Source organism: Muscardinus avellanarius (genome assembly GCF_963383645.1).
Source record: "Muscardinus avellanarius genome assembly, chromosome: 1".
NCBI lineage: Eukaryota > Metazoa > Chordata > Mammalia > Rodentia > Gliridae > Muscardinus > Muscardinus avellanarius.
The window spans coordinates 190,395,276-190,418,394 of NC_137786.1; the positions used below are offsets into that span (position 1 = coordinate 190,395,276).

The 23,119-nt window shown below is 41.4% G+C and overlaps 1 protein-coding gene across 3 annotated transcripts in view; it reads left to right on the top strand.

Moving 5' to 3' along the window:
* Nucleotides 1–23,119, top strand: part of INSC (INSC spindle orientation adaptor protein) — a gene marked incomplete at both ends in the record, with an annotated part of 133,518 nt that overhangs the window by 46,738 nt on the left and 63,661 nt on the right. For all 3 annotated transcript variants that reach the window (XM_080712163.1, XM_080712164.1, XM_080712165.1), the window contains 2 exons: nt 20,432–20,777; nt 22,230–22,282. In XM_080712163.1, coding sequence (XP_080568289.1) covers nt 20,432–20,777; nt 22,230–22,282 — 399 coding nt within the window. The remainder of the gene's footprint in view (nt 1–20,431; nt 20,778–22,229; nt 22,283–23,119) is intronic.

Below are 23,119 nucleotides of genomic sequence, written 5' to 3' on the forward strand. Positions count from 1 at the left end.
CAGAGACAGAGGCTCATTTGCCATGGTCCAGGGCTTACACGAAAGCTCCTGTGCCCAGAAGACACGTGCTGAGACAGCTCAGCATGGGACTCAAAGGTGGATCAGAAGCAGGACAATGAGAACACTGGAGAACTTGAGCAAGAACACGCAGCGGCACACTCAGCTTGGCTGCACCAGAGCCTTCGAGCGGAGGGGCTGGAAGTTAAAACCACGACCACACTGTAAATTATTTATAGTTTGTTGCATAAATAATTATGCTTAAATTAATTGCGTATTAAACAGTATATAGTTCCCTGCATAGCAGAGGTTAAGTCATTCTAAATTAATCTATGTGTTGTTTTTATAAAGCCCCAGGGAGTCTTCCAGGCTGGGTTATAGAGCGGCGTGGGGGCAGGGTGGACCCAGATGACATCTATGATGAGGTTCCTCGGAGGACTTGGGAAGTATTCTGTTTAGCAGGAGTGAAACCCCAAGTGTTTACAATGGCTTGCCTGTGGGCTTACCTCCTACTAACCGTTCTGCTCACTCCACGGTAATCAAGTGTGTCTCCAGACTGCTCTCCAACAAACCACGCACTCCTCCCAGGGCTTTTGCACTGGCCCTTTCCTCTGCCTGCAATGCTGGGTACCCATGTTCAGCAGGGCTAATTCTAACTCCTCCTTCAAGCGTCGCTCACGTCCCATCTTCTGTCAGCTCTAACCTGACTACTTATTTAAATGCCCATTACCTCCCTGCCTCCCACAAGAGCAGCCTTGGTTCTGCTCATTCCACCTCTACCGTTAGTAGACATGACCTATATTAAACATACTATGCAAATTTTACTTATTATGTTTATTATTATTATTACCCGTTTTCCCTGGTATAATCCACCTTCCATATGGATAGGGATGTCAGTTTGATTTGTCCCTAGTGGATCCCAAGCAGCAGGAACGGTTCCTGGCATGCAGTAGGCACTAAGTCAATACTTGTTGGATAAATTGATGGCTTTTCGGGGTGGGACTCATGAGCGCACCTGGGCCGCTCTGCATGGATGAGGGAGCACTTGGGAGTCTCTGGAGTGGAGTTCTACGGGGGCAGTGCAGTGAACAGCGCTGAGCTTCTTGGAGAGCAGTGGTGGTGGGAATTCTGTCATGTCGTTGCTCTGTCAGTTTTTTTTGCGGGGACTTGAAAAGAGTGAAAAACTGCTGTCACCACTGCTGTCCTTACAGAACTTTCGCCATGTTGTCCCTCTTAAGTAACACAGTTTTGGTGATAGCTGTTTATTAAAACTCGAATAAGCCGGGCATGGTGGCGCACACTTGTAATCCCAGTATTCGGAAGGGTGAAACAGGAGGTTCGCTGTTTGTGGACAGCCTCAGCAACTTAGTGAAGCCCTTTGCAACTCGGTGAGACCCTGTTTCAAAGTAAAGAATAAAAAATAGGGCTGGTGGTGTAGCATAGAGGTAGAATTCCCTGGGTTCCATCCCCAGTACCACAAACACGAAAAAACCCTCTAACAATAACTAGTACTACTAATGATCTCTATAATAGTAGTAAACTATAATAATATCTAACATATATAATATTGCATGTCAGGCACTTTATGTATTTTATATTTTATGTTGTAAGAAAACATACAACATGAATATATTATAATACATAATGTGTTTAATATATATCAGTCATTTCACTTTATAATCACAAAGGCCCTGGAGTTAGGTTCTATTACCTTTCCCCATGTTCCAGTGAGGAAACTGGAGCACATGCTGGTTATATGACTTGCTCAGATACACAGTCAGCAAGTGGCAGAGCTGGGATTAGAGTCCAGGAATCTGGCTCCAGAGTTCATGGTCTGGTGGAAGCAGTTGTCCCTGCAGGCACCACAGTGATGCATAGAAGCCCCAGAGGCATCCTGGTGCTGATAGAGTGGTACCCAGAAGAATCATCAGTATGAGAAGTGATGACTCAGATGTCCGGTGGAGTTTGGAGAGCATGCCATGAACCAGAAGGGAAGGCACCAGGCAGGGAGGATGTGGCAGGGTGTGGCAGCTGGAACACCAGTGCAGGAGGGCTGAGGGAAGCTGGATTAACCATCCAGTTCCACCTTGAACCAGCTTTCTTTGAGGACAACCAAAAAGGTGAACTCTGAGGACTCTGGGAAATGCCAGAGGGAGACTTTGGCCAATTGAGAGGGGATGAGAGTGAAGCTGGCTCTATCTGCTTATGTCTGTCTCTTTTATCCAACTGTATGAGCTTTCTAAGGGCAGGAGTGGCCAGCACAAGGCTTGACACATGTGCAGCATCTGCAGAGTGTTGTTGGATCAGGTTGCCTGGGGATTTCCTGGAAGATACTGCATTTAAAACCTTGTCAAACTGGTTAAGGATATTTTGTTTGTTACTAGTGTCATGTGGAGACAGGTACTTGCCCTGGGAGTGCAGATCTCCTTTCAACAACCCTTTTTTAAGGGTTTGAGTATAACATACTCACACCTCATTGGAGTATCATTTACTTTTTTTTAAAGGGGTTGAATATATATATATATATATATATATATATATATATATATACATACATACACACACACACACACACACACACACACATATTCATACCTCATTGGAGTATCATTTACTTCTAAGCTTAGGCCAGACTCAGAGAACTGGGACAGTGGTTGCTAAGGGTTCAAGTTCTACAGAAATAGCTGTACAGTGTCTTGTACAGAAGGTTTCTTTGGTTCTACCAATCCATGCTTGAAGTATTTATATTTAAAACCCAATTTTTTATCATCATATCCTAAGAGGGATCTAGTTACTTGCCCAACTCTTGCATTTTTGCCACAGGGCAGGGACTCACTTATACTTTATTCCTGAAAGTTAAGAACATATTTTTAGCTAGCTTGGCAAAGCCTATGATCCATGTCTCCCAGACAGTCCCCGGCTTACTTGATTCAGTTATGTATTTTTTTGATACCAATGTGTCAGGCCTTGTGCTGATGACTCTGAGATAAGTCAGACATTGCCTCCTTTTGAGGCTATCCCAGTGTCTGGTGGAGGTGGGGAACAGCACAGCGTGGTAGCGAGTCACACAGTCTCTGAAGTCAGGCTGCCTGCACAGAGTCTGGCTCCCTTTAAAAAAATTTTTAAGTATGTCCACTTTATTCAAATGATAAAAATTTAAAGGCAAAGTAGATCATACAAGTTATAAAGATCTCTTTTGCATCAGTAGTTAAAATCTTTTTATATACTTTCATTAATTCAGCATAATTATACCATAGTGAGGTTCAAAGTGACACCAACATCCTTGCACACAGCACTTGGTGTGTCTCCCTCGGCATCCCACCCTGCTCCCCGCTCTTCTGCTCCTATACTTATTAGCAAGATCGATAGCTCTATTGCCAAATATGGACATAGATTATTTGAACTGTTTCCTTCTTCAATTTTACATTTTCTCTCTTCTCCTCTCCTTTTCCCAATCTTCTTGTATGATTCTACTAGTTTCTCATTTATATGAATTCCCTTTGTTTCCTATTTTCTCTCTAGCTTCAACATATGAGAGCAAACACACAACCCTTAACTTTATGAGAATGGCTAATCCCACTTAGCATTATATTCTCTAGTTTCATCCATTTTCCTGCAAATGACATAACTTTTTCTTCTTGTGGCTGAGTAAAATTCCATTGTGTGTGTATGCCCCAGTATCTTTATCCATTCATCTATTTGGTGGATATCTAGGTTGGTCCCATAATTTGGCTATTGTGAATCATACTGCAATAAACATGAAACCTGTGCGGTAGGCATCATAGTACCTGATTTTAACTTATACTACAGAGCTATGGTAATAAAAATAGCATCGCACTGGCATAAAAACAGATGCATAGGTCAATGGAAGAGATCTTAATGGAATAGAGTTACGGGTGACTTTTCCTCGCCCTGTGACTTCAGAACTGTTTTCCATCTAGTTCTTTCTATATTATTTATGTTAAACACAACTATATTACTAACTCAGTGGTTTAGTTGTAACTTGGGTAGCATGCATGCCAAGCATTTTGGGTAGGGTGGGTAGGGTGTTTAGAGACCAACCCATCTTGCCTTTTACCTGTTGATGGGTCAGAATGCCCGATGTCATCTCTTCTCTGGTCAGAGTTTGGTCCAAACCTGAGTGAGATGAGCTTAGGACTGACCCTTAAGTGGGGTTGGGAGGAGGCAGAGATCCCTGAGTTTACTGGCTTGCTCTGTTTTTTCTTAGTATGTTTGGGTAGTGCCTGGGAGAAGTGATGGTATCTTTATAAACAATTTCTAAAGAGAAAATCTCCTTTAAATTCCTTCCCTCCTTCCTTCCTTCCTTCCTTCCTTCCTTCCTTCCTTCCTTCCTTCTTTCCTTCCTTCCTTCCTTTCTTCCTTCCTTCCTTTTCTCTTTCTGTTATTGGGGATTACAGCCAGGGGCACTCTACCTCTGAGCTACATCCCCAGCCCTATTTTATTTTTTTCATTTTGAAACAGGATTTCACTAGGTTGCTAAGGGTCTTACTAAGTTGCTGAGGCTGGTTCCGAACCTGTGATCCTCCTGTCTCAGCTTCGTAAGTGCTGGGATGGATTACAGGTGCATCACCATGCACAGCTTGAATTCATTGTTAAAGAAAGCATTCTTCTTTCCCCACTGATGCTTTGCCCCTTCTCGTTTCTGAGGTGTCAACCTTGACAGCAGCACCGGCAAAAGGACAGCTTGGGGTTTGGTCTACAAGCAGCAACTGCTTCCCTGGGGTCCCTCATTCTGTTCCATGCTTCCCCCAGAGCTTCAGACAGTCAGTAGCTCACAGATCCTCTTCATTTTCTCTTTGCTCATAGCAGCCCTGGAAGTTCTTGCTTGGGAAAATGTCCTCCTCATTTTCCTATGTTAAATCTGCTTCATCCTGCTCTCTGCTCTTCTCCTCTTTGTCAGGAATGGGCAGGGTGAGAAGTGGTAAAGCACAGAGTTAAGAGCAGACTGGAGTCAGAAAGATTAAGGTTTCAGTACCAATGCTATTATCTTTCCCCTAGGTGACCTTACTTCTCTGCATTTTAGCTTTCTAATGTATGCAACAGGGATTACCTTTCTTTCTTCCTTTCTTCCTTTTTCTTTCTCTCTCTCTTTCCTTTTCTTTCCTTTTTAGTGACTTACAATAACACAAAGTTACTGCATTATGATTTTTAAAAAAATTTTATTGTAGTCATACATCTTCATAAAGTACAAGATGGTAGAGGCATATATGCACACACCACTCAATTAGCCTTACCCAATTCCCACATCATTCTTTCTCCCCTCCATCCTCATGCTTGGCTTAGTGATTGACTTTGATATGTTTGGTAGTGTACATCATGTACATTAGGAAATTTCCCTTTTCCTCTCCCATCTCCCTAAGTTAGGTCACCTTATTTGCTCATCTATACTATGTCATTATTTGTCTAGAGTTTTTTCTATGACTCATTTTCTTCCTAGCTTCCGCATATTAGGAAGAACATCCAATTTCTACTTTTCTGTGACTGACTAATCTCACTTAGCTTAATGTTCTCCAGTTTCATCCATTTTCCTGTAAATGACATAATTTTATTCTTCTTTATGGCTGAGTAAAATTCCATTGTGTGCATATCTCATAGTTTTGTAAACCATTCATCTGTTGATAGACATCTTGGCTGGTTCTATACTTTGGCAATGGTAAATTGTGCAAGCTATGAACATAGATACACTTGCATTAGTTTGGAAGTTTGATTTCCATTCTTTTGGGTAGATACACAGAAGTGGTATTGCTGGATCATATGGTAAACTCATTCTCATTCTTCTGAGGATCTTCACACTGTTTTCCAAAGTGGTTGCACTAATTTGCAATCCTACCAACTGTGTATTAGAGTTCCCATTTCTCCACATCCTTGCAAGCATTTGTTGTTTGTGTTTTGAGAGATTGATAGTTGGAGTTAGGTGAAATCTCAGGGTAGTTTTGATTTGCATCTCTCTGATTGCTAATGATGTTGAGAAATTTTTTTCATGCATTTATTGGCCATTTGAATTTCTTCTTTCATGAAGTATCTATTTAGTTTACTTATCCATTTTTGATTGGGTTATTTGTTTTCTTACTGCTGAGTTTCTTGAGTTCTCTGTATATTCTAGATATTAGTCTTCTATTGGAGGAGTAGGTGGCAAAAATCTTCTCCCATTATGTTGGCTCTCGGTTGAAGTTCTTGTTAGTTGTCTTTGTTTTACAGAAGCTCATCAGTTTAATGCAATCACACACATTGATCTGCCTTTTAGTTTCTTGTGCCTTTGGGGTCTTGTTGAGAAAATTTTTACCTGTGCCTATGTGTTGCAGTGTTGGACCTATGTCATCTAAAAGAGCCTCAAGGTCTCTGGTCTAATTTTCACGGCTTTGATTCATCTTGAATTGACTCTTGTGCAGAATGAGAAAGTGGGGTTTATTTTCATTTTTCTGCATATGGTTAACCAGTTTTGCCAACACCATTTGTTGAAAAGACTATCTTTTTCCAGTGTTGTCCACTTTGTCAAAAATCAATTAGCTGTAAGAATGTGGATTTGTTTCTGAGTTTTCTATTCTGCTCCATTGGTCTATGTATCTGTTTTTGTGCCAGTACCATGCTGTTTTTATTACTTTGTCTTTTGGTGTACTTTAAAGTCAGGTATTGTGATTTCTCCTGCATGAATTTTGTTGCTGAGAACTACTTTGGGCATTCTGGGTTTTTGTTATTCCAAATGAACTTCACAACTGATTTTTCTATGTCTGTAAAGAATGGCCTTGGTAATTTAATGGGTATTGCATTGGATCTGTACATCACTTTTGGAATTATGGCCATTTTGATGATATTTATCCTGCCTATTCATGAACATGAAAGATCTTTCCATTATCTAAGGTCTTCTCCAATTTCTTTTTTCAATGTTTTATAATTTTCTTTGTAGTAGTCTTTTACCTTCTTGGTTATGTTTATTCCTAAGTATTTTTTTTGTGTGTGTGAGATATCCTGAGTGGAAGTGTTTTCTGGATTTATTTTTCAGTGGATTTATGGTTGGTATATAGAAAAGCTTCTGATTTTCTAAGATTTATTTTGTATCCAGACATTTTTCTGAATTTGTTGATCAGTTCTATAGGCCTTTTGGTTGAGTTTGTTGGGTCTTCTAAGTATAGTATATCATCTGCAAATAGTGAAAGTATGAGTTCTCCTTTTCTATTTGTACTCCTTTGATTTCCTTTTCTTGCCTTATTGCTCTGTCTAGAGTCTCAAGTACTATATTGAAAAGAAGTGGTAATAATGAACATCCTTGTCTTGTTTTTGTTCTTAGGGGGCATTCTTGCAGTTTTTACCCATTTAATATGATGTTGTTTGTGAGCCTATTGTAGATTGCCTTCATGATGCTGTGATATGCAAGTTGTTTTCTCTCAGAGTTTGGAATATGTTACTCTAGGCCCTTCTGGCTTTCATGACTTGGTTTGGAAAATCTGGAGTGATTCTAGTTGGTTTGCCCCTGAATGCCACTTGGTCTTTTGTTTTTGTTGCCTTTAAGATTATTTCCTTGGCTTCTATGTTAGTCAGTTTGACTATTATGTAGTGTGTAAATCTTTTCTCTGATCTTGTCTAAAGGGGGTTCTATAAGTTTCCTGTATCAACCTCTTGTTCTATGTTTGGAAACATTTCTGATATTACTTCTTTGAAAAGATTGTTTATCCCTTTGGTTTCATTTTCTATTCCATCTTCTATGCCCATTATTTTTAGGTTAGCTCTTTTAAGATGGGTTCATATCTCTTCAATGTCCAATTCATGCTGTCAAATTGTTTTTTTCTAAATTATATACTATGCATTATAGTTGGATTGATTATCTTCTAAGAGCAAGATCCTATTCTTCATGTGTTCTAATCTATTGTTTATAGTTTGAATTGATGCCTTCACTTCTATGAGTGCATCCTTTATTTATTTCAGACTCTCTAAATTCTTTTTTTTTTGTGGTACTGGAGGTGGAACCCAGGGGCTTTCTACCTTTGGGCTATACTTTCAGACCTATTTTATAATTTATTTGGAGACAGGGTCTCACTAAATTGCTGAGAGCCTCACTAAGTAGCTGAGGTTGGCTTCAAACCTGTGTGATCCTTCTGTCTCAGCCTCCCAAGGGTGGGGATTACAAGCATGTGCCACCATGCCAGGCTCTAAATTCTTTTCAGAAGTCCTGTATAATTTCTACAGTTAAATTTCTGATTTGTCATTTTGATGATCTCTGGAATTCTGTGTTATCAAGTTGTTATTGTGGGATGTGGGAGCTCATTGCTTTCTTTTTATTCCTCCTTCTCATAATTTCAGAAGTTTGTGTCTGCTGATTTGATAGATTTCTCTCAGTCTGTAGGTGTCAGCTAATATATCCAAGGGTAAGTTGTATTGTATTCAACAGTGAAGGTTGAGTGAGGAGGGAAGTGAAGTCATAAATGCAAGACTAGGGTAAAGCCAGAGATAGGATCGAACAGAATGAGAGTATAAGTTTAGTTAGGTAGGATATAGTAGAGATTAGAGAAAGTGAATATGTAGTAGGATTCTAGGAACCAATGTAGAGAATTTAGTATAGTCATAAGAAGTGGATTTAATAAGACAAAGAAGAGAAGAGAGGAATAAAGGATGAAGAGAATAGAGTAGGTGTGTACAAGCAAAGAAGCTTAAAGGGGTTGGGAAGAGAGCAAAACCACAAGCACACACACACACACACACACACACACACACACACACAGAAAATCCAAAAAACAAAAAACAAAACAACAACAAAAAATGCAACCCTACATATATATGAATACTCAGAAGACTGGGTCTCTACACTCTACAGTCTCTCTGTGTATAGACACTGAGTGCTGCTGGTACCTTTCTTGCTGCAAGCCTGGTTCTCTGAGTCTTTCTCAGTCTATGCAGATGGCTAATATCAATGGGGCTTGATCTAGTGTTAAGTGTAAGTAACCCTCCATGCTTTCTGTGAATGTGGAGCCTGAGTCTCTCCCTGCCTGCATAGGCGGTGGGTGTTTCTGGGACCAAAACCAGTGTACACATAAAAGTCTACACAGCAAGGACTTGTCTGGTCTGACTTCTCATTCAGTGGTGATTTTGGAGCTCCTGATAGTTGAATTTAGTGTTAAGAGTAGGTCTCCCTCCATGCTTTCCACTCATCTGGAGCCTGAGTCTCTCTGAGCCTCTGCTATGTCCAACAGCGGATTTCACCCCTATTTTCACAAATTCTTAAACACATCGTGTTTATCACAGCAGTCTGAGTCTCTGTGGGCATGGTGCTGCCCATTCTCCTGTGGTGATGGTGGGTTTACTTACAATGTTGTTGAATGCTGCTTTGGATCTCTGGAAGGCAGGGTGAGCTCGGCGCCACTGCTGCAAGTTGTAGACTATGTTTGCACAAGAGGACCTTATGGCTCACAATTCTGATGAGCTGCAGCTGCTTACTTCATTTCAAGTCATTAAGTTCTTTTCCTGTGAGTTTCTGTAGTTCTGCACAGTGAGGTAAGATGGAGTCACTGTGATGTCTACAGCCACAGCCATTCAAGACAGGTGGGGTTCTTTACTGCTCTCTGATTTGTCTTCTAGGTTTTTTCCTACTGTCTTTTACTTATTGTATTCTTTTTAAAGTTATGATGTTTCATTTCTTTTTTTAAAAACACTGTTTTTATGACAATGGAGACCGAGTGTCAGCAGGACTGATATGTGTTACTTCCCTTGGTCGCCATCTTTCCAGAAGTTTTACCTCATGATTTATGACACCTTTTAGCTGAGTCATCTGTTTAGGGCCTCATAAGGCTAAAATCAGGTGACAAGCAGGCTTCCTCTTCATCTGGAGTATCTACTACAGAAAGATCTGTTCCAAACTCTGTTGGTTGTTAGCAATGGTAGGGCTAAGTTACCCATTGTCCTATTGGCCTTTGGCCTAGGATTCCTAGAAGTCATTCTTAGGTCTTTGCCATAATGTCTTCTCCATTTAAAACAAAGATTCCAATAATGCCTAACTCAGACAATTGTTCTGGGGAGTAAATTAAATAATTCATACAAAGTATGAAGCATGGTGTTGAACATATGGAATATGCTCAATGAATTCTAACCATAATTATAGTTATTGTTGTTGGTATTATAGTGTTAGTTGTGGGGAAGTATAGCAAAAAGAAATAACATTTTTTTGTGGTGGTACTGGGGTTCCTGGAAGCCCTTCTACCTCCGGGGTACACTCCGAGACCTATTTTATATTTTTATTTGGAAACAGGGTGTCTTAAGCCAGAGTGGCTGGCTTCGAACCTGTGCAATCCTCCTGTCTCCATCTCCCAAGCATGGGGATTACAAGTGTGCACCACCACGCCTGGAAAGAACTAACATTTTTGAGCCTCTCCTTTGTGCCATGCAGTGTGCTAGGACCTTCACATTCACCACTTATTTTGATTCTTCCATCAACCTCACATGAAAGGTTCTACTATCTCTCTTTTTCAGATAACAATATTGAGGCTCAAAGAGGTTACGCGACTTACTCAAAAGACTAATAACCTTTGTTAAAAACTAGAATTCTGGTTATTCTTGCTGGGGAGTGACTGATAGGCACGCAAGGAGACTTCTCTAGGACTGAGAATAATTCTGCCTCTTTGTCTGAGCTACATGGATGTATTTACCTTGTTAATAATTATCAAACTACAGCTCAGTATTGTGATATTGTGTCAAATTTTAAGAATTCCAGGCAAAGGAAAAAACAAAAGTGGAAACTTGCCTATGGTCACACAGATATGAGCAAGCCTTCTTGGCATATGCTTGGATAAGAAGCTTTTATGCTCATGGCTCTTAGGGCCTTAGGCAATAGGCTGTGTCCTCAGGAGCTCCAACTCAAAGCCAGTCTATTCAGGTGATTAAGGAGGAGAAAGGGCAGCATGAGCCAGTCAGAGGGGCCTCAGAGGAAAGCCCTAGGATGCAGCCAGTCATGCTCCTTTCCCCTGAGAGAACAACTTCCACTTCAAGCCCAGCCAAGAATCCCTTCCCCCACCTCCAGGTTCTCTGAGGAAGCCTCTATTTGGGCTTTTTACCTAGGTTCCACCTACCTGTCCAGTGGATCTTAGGCTCTAAAGGGCTTCCTCCTGAGAGACTCACTGTGAAAAGCAGAGAGACAGCCAGTTTCAGCTATGCTTTTGGTTGTGGAGAAGCAAGGAAGTGGTATTTTGCTTGGAGGGAGAATGCCACTGATTCCTCCTACCATGCACCCAATAACTGAGTAGTTTCAAAGCACACTTGCTGATAAGACAGTGAAGGTCAGGACCAGGAACCCGCTAAATCACCTCGTGACTACCAGACTGGGGTCATCCTCACAGATCTCCTTTTGCCCAGCTCTCATAAAAGAAGACCCCTGCACTCCCAAAGGGCCTCTTCCATCATTGGGGTGGCCCACATTCTCCCTAGAATGTGCATTCCCTACTTTCCTAAATAAGTTTTTGTCTATTTTTTTAAATAGTAAAAAGAATTCACTTTTACATTTTAGAATAGTTTTAGATTTATATAAAGTGGCAAAGATATTAGTGTTCCCGTTTCCTCCATGCTTGCCTTCCCTGATTATTAATATATTCTATTACATTCAGTACAGCTAAGGAACCAGCACTGGTTCCTGACTGGTGCCTGAACTCTAGATGTTTATCAGGTTTCACTAGCTTCCCACAAATGGCCCTTTTTTCATTTAAAGGATTTGTTCCAGATATTGTGTTACGTTGAGTCATTGCATCTCCTTAGTCTCCTCTGGCCTGTGATATCTTTTTAGTCTTCCCTTCTTCGTGATGATGATTTTGACAATTTTGAGAAGGATGGATTAAATTATTTTGCCTAAAGTTCCTCTGCTTAGGTTTGCATGATGTTTTCTCATCAGGGGACTGAATTATGCCTTTTAGAAGAAGAATGACACACGAGTGTTCATTGTATCCTCTCCTATCCTATATCATATATATCTCAGATCCGTTATCATATCAATCATGTCAGGTTGGGGTACATGCTGTCAACATGATTTGCCATTGGTGAGATTAAGGTGGCGTCTGCCAGTCTTCTCCACTGCATCATTTTTTCTCTTTTTCTGAAGGTGAGTCACTTGGTCTAGTCTACACCCACACCCATTTTTAATCATCAGTTTTGTATGATGTAAGACTTGTAAACATGCACATATTCATTTGAGTATTGTGAAGGTAGGAAAATAAAGCCACGCCCAGATACACAGATACAGGTATCCAGAAAATATAGACAGATACCCAAATGGATTTCCACAAGCACAGACACTCATAGGCATAGTCATGCAGATCCTGGAGAAATCAATATTTCTGCCGTTCCACTTCTCCTAGGCGAGTGATAAGTCGATTAGGATTTTAATGAGTGCAGCTTCTGAACTCTTGCTTTCTTTCTAATTCTTCTTGTGGTGGTGCTGAGAATTGAACCCAGGGTTGTTCTAACCCTGTGCTACCCCCTCCACCCTATCTTATATTTTTATCTTGAAACAGGGTCTCAATAAGTAGCCGAGGGAGGGCCTCACTAAGTTGCTGAGGCTGGCCTTGAACCTGTAATCCTCCTGTTTTAGCCTCTCAAGTATTGGGATTATAGATGTGTGTTAAATTACTACACCTGGCTCTTTCTAATTCTTAAAGACCACGAGCTGAGGTGTTGAGGTTGATGGGTTGGTGGTGGAAGGTTTTTTTTTTTTTTTCTTTTTAAAAGATACACATTAGTTTATTAAGAAGCAAACTCTTAGTGTTCATAAAATTCTTTTTTTTATGGGAGAGGAAACTTATAATTTTTTTTATTGGTGCACTGTATTCATACATCATAGTAGGATACATACTTTTGTAGACATACATGCACACTTTTCCCAGTCAGCCCCCACCCAATCCCCACCCCATTCTCTCCCTATCCCTCCCTCCCATGCTTGGCTTAGTAGTTGACATCTAGTATTATGGCAATTTATCTAAAATTAAAAATGATAATCTCACATAACAGTTTCATTTGTCTGATACCAAGCTTTTGATGACTTAAAGATAACATTTCAATATTTCTTTTTGCTTTCTTTCTTACCAGAGAATATTTTTTTCTATTTTTTAGGTGAAACTATCATATATTTATATATTTATTTTTCAGGAAAAAAATCTATCCTAATATGGAATATGGACTCTAGGTACCCAAAACGATCTTGAAAAAGAACAAAGCTAGAAGATATATATTTTCTGATTTCAAACCATATAAAGCTACAATAATTGAAACAGTGTAGTACTATTCTAAAGGCAGATATATAAACCATTGGAGTTAAATAAAAGCCTAGAGCTAAATTCTTCCCTATATTGTTAAGTTATTTTTGACAAGGTTTCCATGAACATTTGGTGGTGGAAATGATAATCTTTTAACTAAATATTGTTAAAAATAATAATTACATGGAAAAAAATAAAATTGGACCCTTACCTAATCCCATATACAAATATTAACTCAAAATAGATAATAGACCTAAATATAAATCTTAAGACTATAAACTTTTAGGAGAAAATCTGGGTCATAAAACCTCACAACATTGAAATTGGCAGTGATTTCTTGGATATGATTTCAATGGCACAGGCAACAGAGGAGTATACAGACTCCCTAAAAAATAAAAAAAAATTGTATATCCAAAGACAGTGTAAACAGAGTTAACAGTTACTAATAGAATGGGATAAAATATTTCCAATTGCTATATCTGAAGGTATATTAATATTCCAACTAGAAATCCTAAAAATTAACAACAATAAAGGCAAACAATACCATTTAGAGATAGGTAAAAGACTAACATAAGTAATGAATCTCCACAGATAACCAATCTTAATTGTCTGTTGGATGGAAACTCTTGTTTCTCTGGTTCTGGTGTGTGTTACCTATTTCTTCTTTGTAGTTAATCTCTTTGAGTATTTTCTCTAGTGCTGGTTTTGAAGACATAAATTCCTTCAGTTTCTGTTTGTCATGGAAGCTTCTTATTTCTCCATCTAATTTGATAGAAAGTTTTGCTGGGTAGGAAATTTTTGGCTGGAAGTTGTTTTCTTTCAGAGTTTGGAATATGTTACTCCAAGCCCTTCTGGCTCTCATGACTTGGTTTGGGAAGTCTGGAGTGATTCTAATTGGTTTGCCTCTGAATGTCACTTGGCCCTTTGTTTTTGTTGCCTTTAAGATTCTCTGCTTGGCTTCCACATTGGTCATTTTGACAATTATGTGGAGTGGGGATCCTCTTCTCCGATCCTGTCTAAAGGGAGTTCTATAAGTTTCCTGGACCTGTGTATCAACCTCTTGCTCTATGTTTGGAAAATTTTCTGCTATTACTTCCTTGAAGAGATTGTTGATCCCTTTGATTTCACTTTCTTTTCCCTCCTCTATTCCAATTATTCTTAGGTTAGCTCTCTTTAAATGGGCCCATATTTCTTCAATATCAGATTCCTGCTGTCGGATATTTTTTTCTAGATTAGAAACTATGCGTTCATTTTTGGATTGCTCATCTTCTAAGAGCGAGATTCTGTTCTCCATGTGTTTTAATCGGTTGTTTGTGCTTTGAATTGAGGCCTTTACTTCATTAATTGCATCCTTTATCTCTTTTTGGCTCTCTCTGAGTTCTTTTCGAAGCACCTCTATTATTTCTACAGTTATTTTCCTGATTTGATCTTCTAGAAATCTCTGATTTTCTGTTTTATCGGGTTCTGATGTTGTGGGGTTGTGGGCATTAATTGCTCCAGTATTATTCCTCTTTCCCATGATTTCGGAAGTTTGTGCCTTCTCTGGGTTCTTCCCTTGGGTCACTATGACTTCCCTTAAGGTGTTCTGGATCTCGAGTCAGTAGTATCTCAGACCCCACTACTCCTTTACTGGGTTTTATCACAGAGTCTCCGACCCAGAGAGTCGATAGAGGCTGCTTTAGACTGTGGGGGGTGCCAGGTTGCACATTCTCCTATGGTGTGCCACCGCCCCTCCCCCACTGGGTCAAGTCCCAGGGAGTACAGTACTGGGATTTCTACTCTGTGGCCCGCAATTTGACTCACTGTTCTTGAGTACGCAGATGGAGCTCTACTGGCCTCACTGAATTCGCTGCTGCTGCCGCCGGTGGCAATATGGCGCCGCTGCTACACCCTCGGCTATGGGGCTGGCGTTTTTCTTCTTGATTTTGATTTCTACTCTGAATCCCTGCAGCGTGTGCTGAGCTCGGCCACTGGGAGCTTTAGATGCTCTCTGCGCGGAGAAATCCCGCCTAGCTGTTCCGCAGTGGCTCACCTCGGCTTGCTGTAGCCGTCCGTGAATTCTCTGGTACCTCTGGCAGTATGGCGCTGCTGCCGCGTCTGCCGCGTCCTCGGGCGTGAGGATCTCCTCTGTGGCTCTGTTCTCAGTCCGCTTTCTCTCTGGAGCCTGGTGATTTTTTGTTTTACTGGTGATGGTGTTTTCTGGCTATGAAAGGTGCTGATTTTGTGGTAATGGAAATTTGTTGTTAGCGGGGCTCTTAAGCCCCGCTTTTCTCGGTCGCCATTTTCCCGGAAGTCCCCGGAAGGTTTGATGGGTGAGTGAGTGTAGGTTCTAAGAAGGCCTCCCAGGATGGGCACAGAAGGAGGCATTTTGTGGCTCTCATTCCCTTCTCTTTCTTTCCTGCCTTGATCTTCCATTGCTATTGGGTAAGGATGACCCTTACCCCTGTCATGGTTTGAATCTTAAATGTCCTTCTAAAGGTTCATGTGTTGAAGGGTTGGTCCCAGGTGATGGTGTTGTTGGGAGGTAGTGAAAACTCCAGGAGGTGGGATCTAGTTGCAGGAAGTAAAATCATTCAGGCTCTGCCCCTGGTGGGGAGTTTGGGACTTTGAGACTTTATCTCTTTTGTTGCTTCCTGAGCACCATGAAGTGAATAAACTTCTTTTACTACACATTTAAGCTATAATCTACTGTACTGCTTTGCTACAGGCCCCAAAGTGACAGGACTAGGCAACCATAAACTGAAACCTCCTAAACTGTGAGACAGCCTTTCCTCCTCAAAAGTTGATTGTTCCAGACATTTTGTTGTAGCCTCAGAAAGCTGACTGATACACCCTTTAGGCCACAGGTAAGGGGTATGAGTCTCATTCAGAAGATCTCCTAGCTCTTTCTCAGGGAGGTATGCTGAGAGCTTCCTCAGTACACAGTTTTCCTTTGTGGCAGGTGCTATGGTTTGTCCAGCTTCCCACCAGTCTCCACTCCTGTTCCCTTTCAACAGCTTCTCAGGGTTTTCAGTACAGATGCCCAGAGTTCAAGCCGTCAAGATCAGGACCTTCGTCCATCTTTCCTCCTCACTGCTTCCTCCCTTCCAAAATATACAACTCTAGTTTAAGGGACTTGCTCATTGTTTCTTTGGCTACCCTATCCTGGAATATGTTTCCATTGCCTTGATGTGCACAAACCATTCCAGCTTCTCAAAGCACCTTCCCCTGATCTTTGTCTGAAAGACAGCCTCTCCTTGGAATCCCCAAATCATTACTCTAAGGGATGGTGCTTACTCATCTCTTTAGTTACTTGTATGCTTGTGTTTTAGGAAAGGTTCTTTTATTTCTCCACTCCCTAAATGCTCTTGGAACTTTTTTTTTCTGGAACACCTGAAGTTGCCATCATTAACCTGACTCGTATTCTAGGTTTCACAATTTGTAGAAGGAAACAGATTAGTTACCAGCTTGGTTCAGGAGTCTACCCCTGGATCAATTGCCAGCTGTGGCCAGAAGTATGTTTCCCAAACCAGATATCGTTCCTGGAGGGTCACCTGTATGCTTGGGAGGAGAGGCCATTATCAAAAAGAATAGAGAAGCTGAAAGTGAGCAGCCACCCCAAGAGGTTACTGATGGAAGTTATCTCTGTCGTTGAAGAAGAGGGAGGAAGGTATGGTGGAGGACAGAGCAATAGATGTCCATCGCAAAGTGTGTAGAGTGAATGAGTCACTGAGTGAGTGACTAGTTCATTTGTTGCCTCTTAAAAGCCCCTAGGTCAATTTGTCTCTTGGCTCTATCTCTAGAATATCATGATCATGTTTTTTCCATCTTCAGTAGCTCTTTCCTCATCATGTCAGTCTGTGCACTCTTCAAGTAAAGGTATGTGTAATCCTCTGTGTAGGTAGTGAGAGATATAGCAATAAATGCCTGATGCTCAGCCACTGATTCATTGGCATACATTAACTGAGTAACTGATATATGTTGGCACTGCCAGTGAGTCAGTAAAGGAGATATCTTTCACAAGACCTGGAGAGTTCAGACAAATACCATTTACAGTAGAGTGTTAGTGTGCTAGTGGAGAATGCAGGGGTCCTGGAGCAGGGGGCTGATGAACTCTGGCTGAGGGTTTTTAGACGAGGTAACATCAGAGGTAGGTCTTGCGGGAGGAATAGGAGCTTGTCAGATAGGGAGGAAGAGAAAGAGAGAATAGTATGTCCAAGGTTGCAGGGGATTGTGTGAAAGAGTGATGTATTTGGGAAACAGAGATGTTGAGCATGCTGGAGTGTTTGTTGAGTGTGCTTTGGAAAAGGTGCTAAGAGTTAAGGGGAGAAGAAAAAGGGAGATGTGTAGAAAGGGAGGCTAGGGCCAGGCCACGGAAGCCTCCTATCTTGCCCTCAGGAGTTTTGACTTGCCAAGGGGTAATGCTCTGGGGGACAAAGAAGGGCTTAAGCAGTAGATAAACATATTTTAATATCTGTATAGACAGTTCCAATACAGTGTTGGTGAAACGTGAAGCATGGTTGCCTTTGAAAAGTCAATATGGCAGCATCTATTGAATACAGTTTTACTGGAAGGGATATATGCCACAGAATTAAGATATTTATATATAAGGGCATATTTATGATGATGTTTTCTATTGTTTATTATTTATTATGATGATGATGTTTTTATTGTGTCAGGAACTGGAAATAAAGTGAGTGTCCCAAAATAGGGAAATGGTTTAATAAATTGTGGCATATACACCACAGAGTAATTTTCAGACATTGAAAAGAATCTTTCAGGAGTCTTCTGAATGTCCTGGGGGAATTTCCTGGCTGAGTTAAGAACATCAAAATGAAGCAAGATATATATGTGTGTGTGTATAAATTTAGACATATCATATTTATTAAAAAGGTGATGAGTTAGGGAGCTCTACAAATATATACTTACTTAGATAGAAATATGTGTGAGATTATATGAATGTGAAGAAAATATGGAATGATATCTAGTTGATTATCTTGAGTTGGTGGAGGCAGGTGGTGGTGGTGGGCAAGGATACAAGTGTGATAGTAAGATGTAGAAAACTAGATGTCAATAATTAGAATATATTTGCTATTATCCTGCACATGTGAGATTAAATGAGTTTATAAAAAATAATGGGAAGCAGTATTTGAAGCACTTAAATACTATGATTTTAAATTTCAGATGATCCCTATATACACACATATACATGTGCATATTTGTACATGTTCAAATTCTTTACAAAATATAATACCTCTTTTCACAAAGGGAGGGGAAGAAAGGTCTTTGATGAGTTTTTGTTTTTAATAAAGGCAATTTCCTGTAATGAGCCACAAGTACAATATCATGGTACAACATGACAACTTTGTGCTTAAAAATCAAATTACAAGGCTTAAACAGCTGAATCTTTCAGGAAGTCCTGCTCCTTCCCATTAGATAACCTTAAGCATGAAGATGATTTTAACCTTGGTGATGGGAGTGTGGCTTGTCATTTCCACCCTATTGGATGTCCTTGCTCTGCAGGCTGGCTTCATCAGTACCAAGCCCTCCTCTCATTCCACACAGCCCTACACATGTGTCCCCTGGCGCCACGACTCTCACCTCATCTCTTATCCCCATTGATTCCTTTCTCTCGTTTCTGTATACCTTGGCTTCATTGCTGTTCCCCACACATCTTGAGGGCACTTCTACCCCAGAGCTGTGGTACTTGCTATTTTCTGTCCCTGGAACAACTTGTCCCAGATATTCACCTGGCGCTTTCCTTCAGGTCCCTCAAGTCTTTGCCCAATGTCCCTGTCTCAGCCTTCTTTTTTTATTCTTTATTTTGAAACAGGGTCTCACTAAGTTGTAGAGGGCCTCACTAAGTAGCTGAGGCTGGCTGCAAACCTGTGTTTCTAAGCCTCCCAAGCACTGGAATTACAAGCCTGTGCTGGTTACCATGCCCAGCTTCAGTGAACCTTCTTGAACCCACTTATTTTAAACTTCAATGCCCAGTCTCCCTTCCACTCTCAGCACTCTCTAGTTTTTTTTTTTAATTTTATCTGATTTTGCTTTTCCTTTCTAGCAACTTACTACCTCCAACATATTCTATACATTGCTTATTTACTTTGAAAATGGTTTGTCTTCTTACTGGGATATAACTCTCATAAGTGATTATTTGTTTGCTGCTACATTCCAGGTCTTAGAACATGGGACACTGACTTGTTTGCAGAATGAATGAATGAAATGGTAGCAGGTGGAGAATGGTCACAGAAAGACTAACCAGAGACCATTTGAAGGCAAAGACAGAAGGCCTTGCGCCCAGCCTTAGTGGTTAGCTATGCCTGCCTTCTTTGGTTGTGAAGAGATAGTGAAATCCATCAATGTCCTTTAACTTGTCATTCATTCGTGGGCTTCTTTAGGCAGATCAAAAGCTCCTCAAGAGTGGAGTTTGATGTCTTCATCTCCCTTTTTCTATAGCACCAGATACTTACACAGTATTAAATATAAAGCACTCAACAAATGTTCATTGCTTCCTTAATTATCTGATACTATTTATTTATTTGAACAAGTGAATTCTGGAGTGAATTTTATTTTTGATCTTAGGATGTAATCTATGTTATTAGGCTGTTTTATAGAGTTAACTTTGTTCCATTAGAAGAGTGATATACATGCTCACTACAGAAAATTTGGAAATTAGGGAAAAGTTGGAAAAAAAAAGGAAAAAGGTCGTAGTTTCATCACCTATAACATCTTTAGTATTTTAAGACTTCCCCCTTGAATGCTTTTTCTAGATATAGATTTTTATATTATTGTCATAATTTTGTGTTTACTTTTACATCTTTTACATTCTGCTTTTCTTACTTTACTAATACTCATTTTTCTCTCCCCTAAGCTTTCTGGAAAGCATTATTTTACATAATAGTACCTTATAAAACCACATGGCTCTACCACAATTCATTTAACTATGATGTGAAATTTAGACTATTTCCATTTCCCCTATTGTAAAGTCGTCTGCTTCTCCGGTAGACTTTTTTGCCTGTTCTGTAGTCTTCTTGTCACCTGTTGTTTTGTGCCTCAGTCTTATTTGTTCGATAGCGATAATAAAACACAATTGAGAGAATTAATATTCATGAATAGTAGAAACACCGTTGAGCTTGGTGATAGTCTGGGGTAAAAACCTTTGGGAATTGTGGGGTGTGGGGAGTCACCCTGGCTCTTTGGCCTGGTTGCAGGGTGCACCTGATGCAGGTGGACTCGGTCCAGCGCTGGATGGAGGACCTGAAGCTCATGACGGAGTGCGAGTGCATGTGCGTCCTGCAGGCGAAGCCCATCAGCCTGGAGGAGGATGCCCAAGGTGACCTCATCCTGGCCGGTGGCCCCAGCCCTGGAGATCCTCTGCAGCTGCTGCTCAAGAGAGGTTGGGTCATCAGCACCGAGCTGCGCAGGATCGGGCAGAAGCTGGCCCAGGACCGCTGGGCGCGAGTGCACAGCATGAGCGTGCGTCTGACGTGCCACGCGCGCTCCATGGTCAGCGAGTACAGCGCGGTCAGCCGGAGCGCCTCGCAGGAAATGGGCCAGGTCAGCTGCCCTGGGATGCGGCGGGGTAGGCGCTGGGCGTGGGTATGCCTCCCTAGAGAACGGGTCTGACTTGTAGGGAGTCTGAGCTGTTCCTGGCCAGTAGCCTTCCCCTTTTCCCAAGAAATCAAGCAAGATGAAAAGGACATTCAAGCCAGGCGTGGTGGCGCACGCTTGTAATCCCAGCATTTGGGAGGCTGAGACAGGAGGATCGCGGTTCGCGGACAGCCTCAGCTACTTAGTGAGGCCCTTTGCAACTCAGTGAGACCCTATTTCAAACATAAAATTAAAAAAAAATAGGGCTGAGGATGTAGCTCAGAGGTAGAATATTACCGGGTTCCATCCCTAGTACTACAAAAAAAAAAAAAAAAGGACATTTATTTATTGATTATGTCCTTTGTACCTGTTTTTATGCTAGGTGTTTTTATATAGCTCTCATTTAACCCACACACCTTTGAGGTAGGCACCACTCCTGTGAGAACCTGTATGATGGTTAAATATACCAACGTTAATGCCAGATTGCTGGTTTCAAATGTCAGCTTGGCGCGTTACTTAACTTCTCTGTGCCCCAGTTCATTCATCTTACTGGATATAGTAATAGCATTTATTTTGTAGACTATTTTTGTGAGAAATAAATAAGTGGCCACATGTAAAACATTTAAAGCAGCCAGGCATGGTGGCACACACCTGTAATCCCAATACTTGGAAGGCCATGACAGGAGAATTGCAGGTTAGAGGATAGCCTCAGCAAGTAGTGAGACTCCCATCAACCTAGTGATACCTTGTTTCAAAATAAAAATAAAACAGGGCTGGAGGTGTAGCTCTGAGGTAGAATACACCTGAGTTCAGTTGCCAGAAACACACACACACACACACACACACACACACACACGCAGTAGTTGTTAATTATGAACACTATTATTCTCATTTTACAATTGATGAAATGGAAGCTCTGAGGGGCTAAGTAACTTGTCCAAGTTGAGCAGTGAATGGTGCAGAATTCAGCCTAAGCTTTTCTGATTCCACAGCTTAGGCTGAATCTTCTTGAAGCCCAAAGTGAACCATTGAAAGTCCCCATTATGCTGATGTCCCCCTTCCCTTTCTCATTCACTTCTCACTGGGGCACGTTACCCTTCACCTCAAATGTTTCTTTCTCTATTTTGTTGACAGTAAACTTCTATTCATTCTTCAAAGCCCAGCTTAAATGTCCCTTTCCCCCTAGAATTTTCCAGACTTCTCCAGCATAAATACTGGCCCCATTGTTTTCTTGTGCTCCCAAAGCAGCTGACAATGGTCTCTTTCACCACTCATATCATATTGAGCCATAGCCATGTGCCAAGCTACATTATTGATTTTCTTCTTTTCTGCCGCCCCCCCCCCCAAGTTTCCAGTGCAGCATATAGGTCCTCAGCCGACACTTAATGCATGGATCAGCATCCACCTATTTTTCTACAGGTTGAAAAGCTGCTAATGGAGAAATGCTCAGAGCTCTCAGCAGTCACAGAGAGGTAAACCTTGGCCCTGGCTCTTCCGGGATCTGCCAGCCCATCTTTTGGCGGGGGCAGGACTGGTGACTTTCCCTGGAGGGATACTGGGAAAAGGGACTCTGGGTGGTGGTCTAGGGGTTTTCTTTTCCTGACTAGTGTCAGAAGCCTCTAAAGATGGCTCGAGATTCTCTGCCTTGTTTTCAGGTCTTGGAGATAAGGTAAAAGACAGAGGAGAGTTTGTGCATCGGAAGAAAGAGGATTTTCAGAAAAAGGTTTCCTCCAGCTTTGGAAAGCCCTCTGGGTCCCCAAAGTCAAGGGAGGGTGAAAGTCTACACTCACACCCTTGCACACATGGACACATGGACAGGTGTTGACCGACACTCACTTGCTCATCCACAGACATATAAACACATGCTCACACAGTCATAGAAATACATTCACGCCTTCCCCCACCTTTCACATCTAAACCTACTTGCATTTATACTCAGCCTGGCATGTATACACTCAGGCGTGTGTCCACACCCTCCCTCACCCTTCTCAGCCCTATCCTGGACCACAAACCTGAATCTTGGCACCCCACGCTAGAGCCTGATCCCTTTCTGTTCTTCCTGTCTGGGAAGAAAATCCTCTCAGCTGCTTTCTGCACATGGTGGGCAGCCATCTCTTTAAGGGCCACACGCACTACCTTAGGCCTTTAGGATGAGCAATGTGATGGGGACACCCCAGTAATGGTCTTCACGGCTCTGTTTTCCTGATATCGGGAGAACCCAGACCCTGGCTGCGAGGACAGCGACTAAGGGAGATGCACAGAGGCATGTGTCTGCTGCGCTCTGATGACCTTACTTCCTGTAGCAGGGA